Source organism: Acomys minous (assembly GCF_964271855.1).
Source record: "Acomys minous genome assembly, chromosome: 1".
Taxonomy (NCBI): domain Eukaryota; kingdom Metazoa; phylum Chordata; class Mammalia; order Rodentia; family Muridae; genus Acomys; species Acomys minous.
The window spans coordinates 178767371-178781287 of record NC_140483.1 but is presented as its reverse complement, the minus strand read 5'-3'; the positions used below and the strand labels follow the sequence as shown (position 1 = coordinate 178781287).

Sequence of the window (13917 nt, the reverse complement as noted above, 5' to 3'; positions counted from 1 at the left end):
TCCCCCCTCTCCCTTCTCTCCCCCCTCCCCCCTCCCCTCTCCCCTCTCCCTCCCTTACCCCCCCATGGAGCTGGTGAACGAGGGGTCAGTTCTTTGTTTCTCTGAATTTTTGTGTCCCTTCCACACTCTGTCAAGCTGGGCGGTGGTGGTGCACACCTTTAATCCCAGCCCTCAGAGGCAGAGGCAAGTGGATTGCTGTGAGTTTGAGGCCAGCCTGGTCTACAAAGGAGTTCAAGACAGCCAAGGCTACACAGAGAAACCCTGTCTCAGAAAATGAAAACAAAAACAACAACAGCAAAGAAGAATATGATTGTCATTCTTACCACACACATTTATCAAGTCAACGTAGCTGTGCCCGTAGAAAGAATATGGGGAGAGAAAACTGTGCAAGATCTACAGATAGTGCCAGGCCTTTAATTCCAGCACTCAGGAAGCACAAAGCAAGCCAACTCCATGCGTTTATGCTGAGTTCCAGGACAGCCAGGGGTAAGGAATAAAACATTGGGTATTTTCGTTGTTGTTGCTGTTCTTGTGTTTTTTGTTTTTGTTTTTGTTTTTGTTTTTCATTAACTGAATAAGTGCCTGTGTACCACCTCTCTGGTTTGTTAGTTACTGCTTCAAAAATGGTTTCTTGAAAGCCAAGTTGGTTATACATGTCAAAAGTGTTATTTCCAAGGCCCAGGATAGTAGTGGTGTGTTTGCCTAGCATGTGTGAAGCCAATGACTTGACCTACAGTACCACAAAAAGGTGGCAGCGGGGACTGACATTACCGAAACCTTGCAATATTATAGCAGCACTTAGAGGCACTACAACTACAACTGACAGATAGTAAATAAATTGTAACTTTTGCTGGGAGATGTTAAACTGGTCTTCATGGAGGTACCTTTGGAGAAATTTGTAAAGTCCTCATAACCGAGAGAAAAATCTTTTTAGATTGTACAGGATCTTCAAGGTAAAGACTTAGAAGGAAGGAGGGACTGTTTTAAAGTTGTTCTTTCTCTGTGGCATAATTTTTATTTTCTCATGCAGCTCATTTTCCATTTTAAAAGACTCATTCCAGCTGGTGTTAAGGGCATGTATCACCACCACCCAGGCCTGATTTTTCTACATATGAGGGCTACAATCAGAAAAAAAAATTACTCAGAATGGACCTAACTATTAAGTGATTTTCAGAGGGACTTAGAGACCCAGTTTCTGCCACTGTATACTCACAAGTATCACAGAAGCTAGTACTTCCTAACAATATACATCCTGTTGTGCTGATTCAGGTCTCACCATTTAGTTGAGCTCTTGGTTCTCAGGACAAAAAGGGAAGTATTTCTGAGTTGCACACCACAAGCGTTGTACATTAGTCATTAGGAAGGCATAGCTGTCTGGAAGGCAGAAGGGGCCACTCAGAACTGGAAGCCTTGGATTTAAACTCCATCACACTGCACATTACTATAGAAACATTCTTGGCTTATTTCGTTGTGCTTTGTTTGTTTGTTTGTTTTTACAGATTTTATTTATTTATTGTATATGAGTTCTCTATTTTGCATGTATACCTGTTATGCCAGAAGAGGGCATTAGATCACATCACAGATGGTTGTGAGCCACCATGTGGTTGCCGGGAATTGAACTAAGGACCTCTGGAAGAGCAGACAGTACTCTTAACCGCTGAGCCATCCGCCCTCATTGTGCTTTGTTAAGGAAGGATAATACTTTCTATCCCACAAGAGAGCTGTCAAATTAGAAATGATGTGTATAAAACTAAGCAACATGTGTTATGTAATTGAGATTCAGTAAGTGATAACCAGTATGATTTTTCTTGGGCACTCTGAATGGATTTCTTTTTGTTTCTCTTCTAATTAAGTGCCTGGCTACTTACTCGTCTTGTCATCAGGATGAGGGTACTCACTATCTGTGCATATGAGCAGATTATACATGTGCCTATATATGCATATGCACATACATACAATTGCTTTTTTCTTCTTTCTGTTTTCCCCATGATAAGCAGTCACAATAATCAAAATGCATTTACATTAAAATAATTAAGTTAGAGCGTGATTATTTTTTAAACTGCGAAGTTACCCCATGACATATAAATCTACTCTTTAAGATATTTTAATGGTAAGATTTTTATTTTTAATCACACTTGTTTTTGAAAAAAATTTTTTTAAACTCTGTCTATAACATGTAACACACAAACGATTCCTAAAATGGTCTTGGTAAACTGACCATATGTCCAAATTCCTATCCCAGTTAGTAGTTTGGAAACTGAGGTTGAAAATTGTGACTTATCTGCAGTTATACTTCATATCTACAAAAGGAAGCATTCCTAGTGTGGTCCTGCTTGAACAAGAAGAGAAATATATTACAATAATATTGAATAAATAGAGCAAATGGGGGGGAGGTCTCAAAATATGCTTTATTTGTAGCAACTAATAATTTTTAATAATTAACAAGCCTGTTTGTAGGTCTGCTCTTTCTTCTCAGAGGTTATCACTTCTTCTCCAGGTGGACATTTACAGCTTCTGCCATTTTTCAACTGAGAATGTTTTTTTCCTCATCTAAAACACTGTTATCACTCAAATTTGACAAGATCACAATCAAAAAACGGTTCACTAGATGCATAAGCACATATGATTGTGATCTTGTCTGTTCTGTTGCTTTGAACAAAGGACACTTATTTCCAGTTGCAGTGTCCTCACCTGGAGAAGGTGTCGAAAGTGGCAGCTATGACTCCAGCAAGAAATGTGTGATCATTTTCTGGTGAATTTAAGTTCCTTGATGATGGTTGCACAGGCGGAAAGTGGCAGAGTAGGAAGGAGGAGGAGGAGGAGGAGGAAGGGGAGGAAGAGGAGGAGAAAAAGAAAAAAAGAAATATTTCCTCAGTGTGACCCTGAGTAAGAATTGTGAGGGTTTGGTGGTGTCAAATCTGACTGGCAATGGTATTTTAGATGAGAAAGAAACTTTGATATGAGTCTACAGCCACCGCTCCCAAACACTTGTACTCAACTCTGCTCCTGTCCTGTGCTGCCCTCTGGGTCTCTGGGGAAGGCTAGGGAGGGGGCTTCGTCTGCACAGCCCCCCTAGGAGTCATTATCCATACAGACCTTCCTTGCTGCTTCCTTCCCTTGTTTCTGTCCGTAACCCGCCATGCATTGTTCTGTAAGCAAATCAATAAACTCATTGGTCCCCACCCCACCCCCACCCCGCAGTGAATTTGGTGGAACTCACCATGATTTGTCATTGGAGTGTTGGAGGAGAGGGTTGTTTACATCTCAAGGGGAGAAATTTTAGCCACACCTCACAGCAGCCTCCCTTGTCTTTCATTTTAGTTTCTTTTCAGTTCTGATGCTTTAAATGGAAGCAGGGTCAGTTAACCCATTTCACCTGCTTCCCTGTGCTTGGCCTTGACCAATTACAGCACAGCTGGGGAAGTGTATGATCAACACCGGGGTCCCAATACCTGCCACCCCGTTCCACTCCCGCTTTCCATCTGACTTCATCGCAGGCAATTCTTCTAGAAGTTCTTGGGGATTTTGGTTTGGTTGGATTTAGTTAATCCCATCTTCCCTCCCCACACCTCCATGCCCAATACATCTCAATGAAATACCCCATTTTCCTAAATGCCTGCATCTTTACACAGTATCACCTCTGTCCCGATTATTTTTCTCCTCCATCTGAATACACAGAAAAGTCTAGGTTGGAACCCACATGGTCTAACTATTTTAACTTAACCCCTCCCTTTTTCTACCTTATTTTTTAATACATCTGGGGTGTTGGCATCAGGTAAAAGCTGAGATGGATGAATAAAATTGTGGTAGTTTTGTCTTGAATAAAAAGTTTTGTACCACTCTTTTGTTGTTGTTGTTGTTGTTGTTTGGTTGGGTTTATTTATTTTTTGTTTTGTTTTGTTTTCGAGACAAGAGTTTCTCTGTGTAGCCTTGGCTGTCCTGGACTCACTTTGTAAACCAGGCTGGTTTCAAACTGGAACCCTCAGTGCCCTGCCTGCCTCTGCCTCCTGAGTGCTGGGATTAAAGGCATGCACCATCATGCCCAGCTATGCACTCTTATTTATTCATTATTTGTAATAACAGGACTAACTTCCAGAACAAAGGAGCCATACACAGAGATTCCATCATCTTTGATGACCCATACTGCAAATGCACGTGCTGCTGCATACACACCCAAGACCCATTCTTGATATTTTCTTCTTTTTGTTATATTCTTTTTTTAATTTTTAGATTTAAATATGTTTTGATCATATTCTTCCCCTGCCCCAAGCCCTTCCAGATCTTCTCCCCATTCTTGCCAACCCAAATTTAAGTTCTTTCTAAAACAATATGACCCCCCCAATCAAGAAAATGATATAATATACCCTCCAAACAAACTATAACCAAATAAAAGCTCCTGAACATGAGAGCAACCCTAAAGTGCTTGGTTATACCTAGAGTGTCATTACATTGGAGAAAACTGATTTTCCCTCTCCCAGCAGGAATAAACAACAGTCCAGATGTTAACATTTACCCTAGTGACTAGATTTTTCATTCATTCATTGATCATTTTTAATATAAGATTAAAGACTATCACATCAAAATTGAACAGATAACACCAACAGAAAAGAGCTCAAGAGAAGGTGTGGGAATCAGCGACCCGCTCATTAACACACTCAGGAATCCCCTAAAAACATCATACTGGAAGCCATAGTATAAGCATAGAGAGAGTCTGGTGCAGACACAGGCAGGCCCTGAGCATGCTGCCTCAGCTGCTGTGAGTTCTTTCAAGTTCTGATCCCGGTGATTTAGAGCACCCTGTTTTCTTGGCGTCCTCAGTCCCCTCTGGCTCTTACACACTTAATGCTGTCTCTTCTGCAGGACCACCAGGGTTGTTTTTTTTAGAGTTGCGTGTTCCAAGGTATCCCAGGCTACATATTTGGTGCGTCTCTGTACCTCTTCCATCTATCGCAGCAGGACGCATCTCTCAGTAAGGAACACATACTTGGTATTTTCAAGGCAGCCTTCTAGGCTTGCCGTACTCTCTCGTTGCTGTTTAACTTCATTGTGTTATGCAAAGGAGTGAGGGAAAAGGCCCCTGTTTTCAGTGATGGTTGTCTTTCTATCTAGTAATGGTAACTCTGCCTAAACCGTGTTCTTTTCCCACCTCACAAGTTCGCAAATAAGGGCTGGAGAGATGGCCCAGTGGCTAAGAACACTGTCTGCTCTTTCAGAGGTCCTGAGTTCAATTCCCAGCACCCTCATGGTGGTTCATAACCATCATCTATACTAGAATCTAATGTCCTCTTCTGTCGTGCCGGTTAGAGCATTCATACATAAAATAAATAAATAAAAAATTTAAAAAAGATTACAAATAAATTTTAAACTAACAACTTAAATGTATGCAGTTGGATGTACAGTAATTCTTAGTGCTCATACACAGATCAACCCATTTAAACAGTCCTTTAAAATAGGAAAAATGTATGAGGTGATTGCCCTCCAGTGACTTCATTGCCACCTTTTATATATTCGTACAGAATCCTAGCATCTGATACCCTAACATTAGACATGTTTCCACCAAGAAGCCAAGAGTTTCTTCCTGGGCTCGGGGCAGAGACCGCGGGCAGGCGGGAGACTCTCGGTAATGAATTGTTTGAGCTAGGATTGCTGGCATTTCAGTTTGACCAGACTGTAGCTATTCTGAATAAAAGAGGACGTAATCTTTGCTTATGAGGTTAAATACTTAGTTTCAATTCGGCAAGGGAAAATATACTCGCTCTGGTTTTGTTTTGTTTTTGTTTTTTTTAAACCTGGGTGTTGCACTAGGGTGTAAGGAAAGGAGAGAGTTTTCGAGCTGGGGAAGAACGGACTAGTTCACTAGCTCAGGAGACCCACGTGCGCCTCTTCTTTTGTAAGTTTGCTCCCGGAAGGAGCCCAGCGCCAAGGGGTGGCTGGGCATGGGGGAGGGGGAGTAGCAGCGTAGGCAGCAGGTGTGGCTTGTCTGCTCTTCCAGTGCTGCTGCAGCTACCAGCTCTCCGCTTTTCCCGGCATCTCTTCTGCGCGAGGGAGAGGGTTGGCACCCGTAGTTCCTCGGGTGTCTTATTCACAATATATTAGGCGCAAATAGCGCCACCTATAGCGGACTGTGGAGCCACGTCAGGCAGCAGGGTGAAGTTCGACCCCCAACCTTAGAGGAAGGAAGGAGGGCCCCCGCTGGTCACGCAACTGGGCGGGCACTGGATCTCGGCGAGGGAGCGTGCCGATCTGGAAGGGAGTGATCTGGAGCAGCATGGAGTCCTTGAAAGACCAGCAACCAGATTCCTTGGGAGACCAGCTATCCAGGGCGGCAGCCCAGGGCCGGGTGCAGGAGGTGCGCACGCTGCTGGAAGCTGGGGTTTCGCCCAATGCCCCGAACTCTTTCGGTCGCACCCCAATTCAGGTAGGCAAGGAGTGTCTCGTCTGCAATGGGATGGTAGCTTTTGTCCAGGAAAAGCCAACACCTCTGGGGTGTTCCCAGTGTCACCCCCTCCTGCGGGAGCCATTAAGTTACCAATAGGAAATGTATCCCCCCTCCCCCAGATTTTTTTGCCGCTGCCCCCCCAGCCACCTCCGCCGTTAAACTAACTTGTTATAGTGCCACCATTTTGGCATCAAGTTTTCAATTTCTCGTTATTGAGAATTATTATTTCTCCCATCTACTGTCAGTAATTTATCTCTGGTTTTGCTTTCACCCTCTTACTAAATTAACCTAAAAGAGAATTCTTTCTGTCACCGCCCTGGTAATACCCATTTGTAATCATTATTTCTAATTCTAACAAAGAAAATCGCTGTGAAACAAATGTGCGGTCTAAAAGCAATGTGAAGGAGTTGCAGATTTAACCAAAGAAACGGTTGAACTGTGCCTTCTGAAACTATGCAATATGGAATACGTTTTACACACTTTAAAGCACAGAATAAAAATTGAACAAACGGGTTTAGGACCCTGAGATGATTTACAAATTAAGCATAGAGACATTCTGAGGCTACACAGGTTAGTGGTTGTACAAGATAGGTGTGAGCCTTTAAAAATACAGTGTCTGTGGTTTATAGTTTAACATCTGAAGTGTTACCAGCGTCTGGGGAGTTTGCCTTTGGATTCCTAAAATACATAGGAGAGGACTTTACGTATGGAATGCAGAAAAGTAAAAGAAACTCAGGTCGATAGTTTTGACGACTCTTTTAGTAAAGGGGAAAGAGGAAATTGTTTTTGGTTCTGAACCTTAAACAGCTTGGCTTCTGAGACCAAAATGTTTAGTTTTTAAAAAGAAAAAAAATGCTAGACTGGGGTGGTGCCCTCAGGAGGCAGAGGAAGGTGAATCTGAGTTCTAGGACAGCCAGGACTACACAGAGAAAACCCTGTCTAGAAAACCCAAAAAGGAAGATGAAGAAGAGGAGGAGGAGGAGGGAAGAAAAAAAAAAAGACTCAAGACTCAATTCAAGATACTTCCTTAAAGGATTTAGGCACTCTCCAAGTATTCATTTTATTTTTGCTATTCCAGCTTTTCCATACCATAAAAGATATGAGCAACCTTACAAACCAATTTTATGAGCAAGACAAAGGACTTGAACATACACATGAAGCACACAGTATTTTTCTTTCTTCTTTTCTGTCCTTCACTTACAGTTTTCCTGAAACTAGTTTCACTTTCTTCAGGGCATGATTCAACAACACTAGTGCAACTGATTATGTTATCTTGATGTAGAAAATTTGAGTAATTCATGGTTAAAATCACACAGAATGCTAAGTCGTCCTGTCCACTGCCTTCTTGTCCCCTCTACACCGGGTCCTGCCACTGGCCACTGTGGTTGTTCGGAATAAGAGAGTTTTGAAGTTGCAAAACAGCTGAGGCCACCCTGTTGGATGAGATGATGAGAAGAGAGAGAGAGGAAGAAGAAGAAGAAGAAGAAGAAGAAGAAGAAGGAGGAGGAGGAGGAGGAGGAGGAAGAGAGAGAGAGAGAGAGAGAGAGAGAGAGAGAGAGAGAGAGAGAGACTGAGGAAGGGAGGGACTGAGGGAGGGAGGGAGGGCTGGGGAGTGAGCCAGGGAGTGTCAGTGGTGAATCCAAAAAATAAAAACAAACAAACAAACAAAAAACCAAAAACAAACAAAGCAAAACAAAACAACAACAACAACAACAAAAACGATGGCCACTTTTCAGGAGCTGCGAAGTCCCAGACAGCAAACTGATTCAGATATTTGGGGAGAGGGGCTGTTTATTTGCATGTTTGTTTGTTTATGCAAGACTGTTGTTGCTAATATGACTCTCCAGAAGACTCCTGAGGTTAGAAACACTTTTAAGAGAAGGGGAAGAGAAGATGGCAGCTGAAGCAGCTGCTTTACTTGTAGAGAAAGCAACACAGGTGGGTAAACAGAAGCAGGGGCATGAAAAGAGAGGGCAAATGTGCCTGACTTTGTGGCAATAGGAATAAGCTGGTCCAGACAGAGGCCAGTTGCCAGTGCTCAGCTGATGATTGTCACTGGATACACAGTAGGCAAATGCAACAGTGCATCAGTTACGTCAGTATAACATTGTCTTTAACTTCCTGTAACCTGAGTACCTATTCCAAACCATGGTCAAGTTTATTCTAGTGTAGGCAAAAGTTTCTTTATTCTTGACCCTAGATAAATTGAAACTGTGGATTCTCTGTACAAAGTGCTATTTGGGGCTTTCTCGTTTTCTCTAAAGCTATTTCTGCCTAGTTTATTGTCCAGTTAACTTTACAGAGCTTTAAATTTTTTTTATTGCACTGATGTATTTATTTAGTTGAGAGGGTGTGTGTGTGTGTGTGTGTGTGTGTGTGTGTGTGTGTGTGTATGTGTGTGTGTGTGTGTGTGTAGGTAAGAGGACAACTTGTGGGATGTGGTTTTTTTCTCTTTCCACTGTGTGAGTCTGGGAGATGGAAGTTCAAGCTTGAGAGCAAAGCATTTTACCTGCTGAGCCATCTTGCTAACCCTAAGGAGCTTTTAAATGTTACCTCCGTAAGTAAAACAACCTGGGGGAAGTCTTATGTGATAGTTAATACAATATGACACTGCCCCTTGGCAAGGTGGCCTTGAACACACAGAGGAAGGTGATGCAGGCAATCTTGATGAGACCTGGTAGGCTGTGGTCAGATGGTAGGGGAGGAAGATCCTCCCCCTGTCAGAGGTCTAGGGGAGGGGAATAGGGCAGAAGAAGGAGGGATGGAGGGGATAACAATCAAGATATAATGTGAATAAATTATAATAAATTGCAAGGGGGTGACTAGAAGTTAACATTCCCATTGTTATTGTTAGCATGACTTCCAGCCTCAAGTCAAATTTACAGTTTAGCAGCAGAACTCCTGCTGCTTAACTTATGTCTAGTTGGCCTCTTTATTATTATTTTATTGTTTGTGTATAGGTGTTTTGCTTAAATGTATAACTGCACCACATGCATGCCTGGTGCCCACCCAAGGCCAGAAGGTATGGGATTCTCTAGAACAGGAGTCCCTCGGTCATCACACAATACTTAATTGGCTTTGTGGTTTCCATTTCAAAATTCCTCTCTGATGGATGGAGGAAGCTAAGTGATAGCACTCTTGCTTGTCCTACACACAGCCTTGGGTTGAGGCCAGTGTATCCTCTATGGGAATGGCTATTATTATTATTATTATTATTATTATTATTATTATTATTATTATTATTATTTGACACAAGGTTTCTCCGTTTAGCCTTGGAATCAAGCCTGTAATCACAGCTACCTGAAAAGGGGACTATGCCAGAAGGATTGATAGTCCAAAGCCAGCTTTTCAAAATTTAAATTTGAGAAGTGTTTTGTTTTCTTATTACTGTTCTAGCAAACTATAATAAAAGAGGCTTTTTCTTTATATAACATGCCTTGACAACAGTTCCCCTCCCAGTTCTTCCCCCTTAAGTTTGTAAGGGAAAAAAGGGGGGGGAGGGACACAGGGTCTTGTCCAGCTCAGGCTGGCTTCCAACTTGATATGAAGCTGAAGGTGACTTTGAAATTCTGATCTTCACCCCTCTACCCCAAGGTGCTGAGGATGCAGGTGTGAAAAGCCCATGCACTGCTGGAGTTTGAAGCCAGAGCTTCCTTCACTTGCTAAGTCTTAGAGTTGATTCTATGGCCACCATGACACTCTAGGGTAATTTGGAAAGAAGGTACCTTATGTAGGAAAATGTGTCCATCAGATCGGCCTGTGGGCAAGTCTTTGGGGGCATTTTCTTGATTTCTGATTGATGTGGGAAGATCCAGCCCAGTGCAGGCAATGCCACGCTTGGGCAGGTGGTGAGCAAGCATTAAAAACCCAAGCTGAGCTAGCCAGCAGGAGGGAGTGGTCCTCCAATGTTTCGGCTGTGGTCCCTCCTAGCAGGTTCCTTCACAGCTTGAGTTCCTGGCTTGGCTTCCCCTCTGTGAGGAACTGGGATACCCTTTCTTCCCCCAAGATACCTTTGGTTGTGGTCTTTATCACAGCAATAGAAAGCAAACTAAAGCACTAGGCAAGTGGTCCACCATAGGAGCCAGTTAGTAAGCATTTAACGGCTAAAACAAACACAAAACTATCATATTGTAATTATAGGAGCCGAAGTCTAAAAATGAGTTCACAGGCTTCCTTCCTAAAAGCCAGAATCTGTTTTCTTTCTCCTAGTTTCTGTATGTCTGTCCTTAGCCCAGGACTCCTAAATCTTCCCTCTGACCTCTGTGTCTCTGCTTAAATCTTCTCTTTGGCAGGACAGCTGTGAAAACTTTGAGCCTACTCTGGCAGTCCAGAATAACGTGCTGTCAACAATGTCTTTTCTCCGTAACAGATTCACAGTTCAGAAGACCAATAATTTAAGATGGGGGAGAAACACTATTACTTTAGGGACAAGCATTCCCATTTTATACTTAAAGAAATCAAAGTAGAACATTCCAGGAAAACAAGGCTAACAAAAAATTGGGGGAGAACTCTGGTTGTCTTTTTTTTTTTTTTTCCCCAACCACGTTTTAGTAATTACCGCGCAATCTCAGTTCAACTGAAATGAGGCCAAAGTAGTGCCTGTGCTTAGGGCGATGCTCTACAGGGGGTCAAGCGCCTGTGCGTAAGAAAAATTCCAGGGTGGGTCTGGAAGCCCTTAAAGGGCTTGTGGTTGTCTGAACCAGGCAGTTGTTAGTGGCGAGGCTTCTTTCTCCTGTCCTTGACCCCTCTACTCCCCTTTCTGGCTTTTTCAGGTGATGATGATGGGCAACACCCAAATCGCCAACCTCCTTCTTTTCTACGGTGCGGATCCGAACTGCGAGGACCCAGTCACCCTCTCCAGACCAGTGCACGATGCAGCGCGGGAGGGCTTCTTGGACACTCTGGTGGTGCTGCACCAAGCGGGGGCGCGGCTGGATGTGCGTGACGCCTTTGATCGCCTGCCGATGGACCTGGCCCAGGAGCAGGGCCATCGCGATGTCCTACTGTATCTGCAAGTTGCTGGGGGCGCTACTGCCCAGGCCAGCCCTACAACAGGCACAGCTTCTGCTTATCCGCCCCCAGGTGAGCATGGTGCTGGTTCAAGAGCTTCTGAAAGACAGAAAAGTTGAGCCCAGCCGGTCTCCTGCCTGGCTTCAGCTCATACAAGCAAGGCGTGAGACAACTCAAAGGATCCTGAGAACATGGGCGCTGTCCCATAAATTCCCTGCTTTACCCACCCACTTAACTGCAGATCAATCAAGCCCTAGGCTGGGTAGCACAAAGGCAGGAGGGCCCAGAGGTCTAGGGTTCAATTCTACACCGCACAGCAGAGCAGCAGCAGCAGAGCCTCGGCTTTGCTGCCAGGTGGACTGATTGCAAATTTTCCAAACCCAGTTGCTCTACACCCTGTCCCTCAGCTCTTGTGCAAATTTGTCAGCCTTGGCCTCCGCAGTGGAAAGTTTCCTAGGCTCCTCCGAGGGAGTTCCAACGCACGCACGCACGCACGCGCCTTTCTTCTTCCCCACCTTTTCATGCTTTACATTTCAGGGCTGGAGATTTGGCTCAGTTGTAAAGACTGCGCTGCTCCTCCAGGGGCTGAGTTCGACTCCCAGCGCTCAGTTCAGGCAGTTGACAACAGCCTGGAATTCCAGCTCCAGGGGATTCGATGTCTCTGGCCTCTGAGTGTGCACACAGACACATAATACAAATAAAACTTAAACTGTTCATCTCTTGGAGACGTGGCAAAGCCACAAATTCGTATAACCCTCCTTTGCCTTCCAAAACCTTTCAGCAACCAGGAAGCCTTTCTTTTCTTGGATCCCATCCCTCTAACCCCCACCTCTGCCCCTAGACATGAAATGTCAGGCTTAAAGTCTTTCATTACTAAAGAGAAAATATTTTTAATTAAAGTAAGCTATATGAAGCAAAGCACGAAAATAACACAAATGCCATCAGGGCTCAGGAGAGCCTCCCTCTGGCCGGCGGAAGTGAAAGTGTTCACTGTGCATTACAGAATCCAAGCTGCAAGCTGGAAGGGAGAGGCTCCCCCTAGGTCTAATTCCTCCCAGTGCAGCTGTGTTCTTGAGCTTGCAGGAGGAAACCCGTTTCCAACGAGCAAGTTTGCAACTGCGAGCTGAGGGGTGTGGTCAGGAGAAAGAAGTGGTCAGAGAAGCTGCCTGCCAGTGCGCTGGAGTGTGGGTCACCAGAGCAAAGGCTGTGGAGGGGAAAGCCGCAGAGGGGAGGGCAGCTAGGATGCTCTTGTGGGGAACCCTGACGATCTTAAAAAGAAGCGTCCATTTTGTTCGACAAGTGACCAGAACCCGTTATTAGGTATAGGGGAGGGTGACCAGATCCAAAGGGGTAGTGCGAGGTCCGGACCTCCCAGAGTCTGGCAATCTCCTGGGGGTGGGGGATGGGGTAGGGAGGCAACTCTTTACGGCCGCCCCCCAGAGCACGTAGATTGCCCTCCGCTTTTGCTTGAGTCCTGGTTTTTCAGGAAGAGAGCCAGGCCCGCAGCCTGCACACTCTACTCAGCCGCCACAGACACTGCTTAGAATGGATGGGAAACCCAGGGACACCCGCATTGCTTTCTAATGCCTGCCTGCTTTCTCTCTTTTCTCTGCAGACCCCTCGGACCTGCCTGACTTGGAAAAACAACACATTAAATAATACTTTTAGAAATATCAACTGATTTTTAACATAGAATTGCCGCCCCCTGTCCCCAAATTCCTGCTCCAGCTTCCATTTCTGTATCAGTTTCCGAAGTCTTTTGAAATAAAACCGAGCACTCACCTGTGACTGGTTCTTGTGAGCCCTGGCGCTCCACCCCAGCCTCTCTCTGCCCAGCCTCTACCCAGTACTGGTGACTCCAGACCAGCCACTTAGCGAAATAAAGTTCAAAAAGGGTTATGTGGCTCTTCTAAAATTTCCAACAAATTTATAGATCCAAGATTCTTAACTTAAAAAAAATAGTTTTTATTTGCCCCTTCTGTCAACATGTATCATTAGGGCATGGTTCCAGAAACTCACAGATCTTCACATAAAACACATGACTGGAAATTTTAACAGTTTGACTAAGTCACAAACAACATCAGAAGTAGATACCTTTATTTCATATACCTCCTCTTAACATAGACAGACTTGAAATATCAAACGAAAACCACGTCTTAGGTAAATGAGCTGTGCGTAAGATGGTGGATGGAATCTGAGGGAGCCTGAGTTTGCACACTTGGCCTTTGGTCATTACCTGACTACAGTAGCAATGTGGTTTGCGGTTCTGTGCTTTAATGTCAAAGCAGACCCCACATCTCATGCCTCCTTTGCAAGCTGGACCTGGAGGACAGCATAAATCCTGCCTGAACCGGCATCTCAGGCAAGAACTGCCCTTGGGCTCCTGTGGTGAGGTTGCCAGCTACCTCTCTAATCCACACCCCAGAATGCAATGCGCCTCCAGGCCAGGTATAATGCTGCACTGCTAC

At 44.4% G+C, this 13917-nt stretch overlaps 1 protein-coding gene across 1 annotated transcript; it reads left to right on the top strand.

Annotated features, from left to right (window-relative positions):
- The first annotated feature begins 5988 nt into the window (after positions 1–5988).
- On the top strand, positions 5989–13230 carry LOC311593204 (cyclin-dependent kinase 4 inhibitor B-like). The gene is made up of 3 exons (XM_084774359.1): positions 5989–6418; positions 11212–11521; positions 13065–13230. Exons 1-3 carry the CDS (start codon positions 6269–6271, stop codon positions 13106–13108), a joined length of 504 nt encoding a protein of 167 aa, XP_084630485.1. The 5' UTR covers positions 5989–6268; the 3' UTR covers positions 13109–13230.
- Positions 13231–13917: the final 687 nt, after the last annotated feature.

Bases quoted from the DNA above. Each gene is read 5' to 3' on its own strand.
- LOC311593204 (XM_084774359.1), top strand. From the start codon at position 6,269: ATGGAGTCCTTGAAAGACCAGCAACCAGATTCCTTGGGAGACCAGCTA. The intron at 6,419-11,211 runs GTAGGCAAGGAG...TGGCTTTTTCAG, and splicing joins TCGGTCGCACCCCAATTCAG to GTGATGATGATGGGCAACAC. The intron at 11,522-13,064 runs GTGAGCATGGTG...TTTTCTCTGCAG, and splicing joins TTCTGCTTATCCGCCCCCAG to ACCCCTCGGACCTGCCTGAC.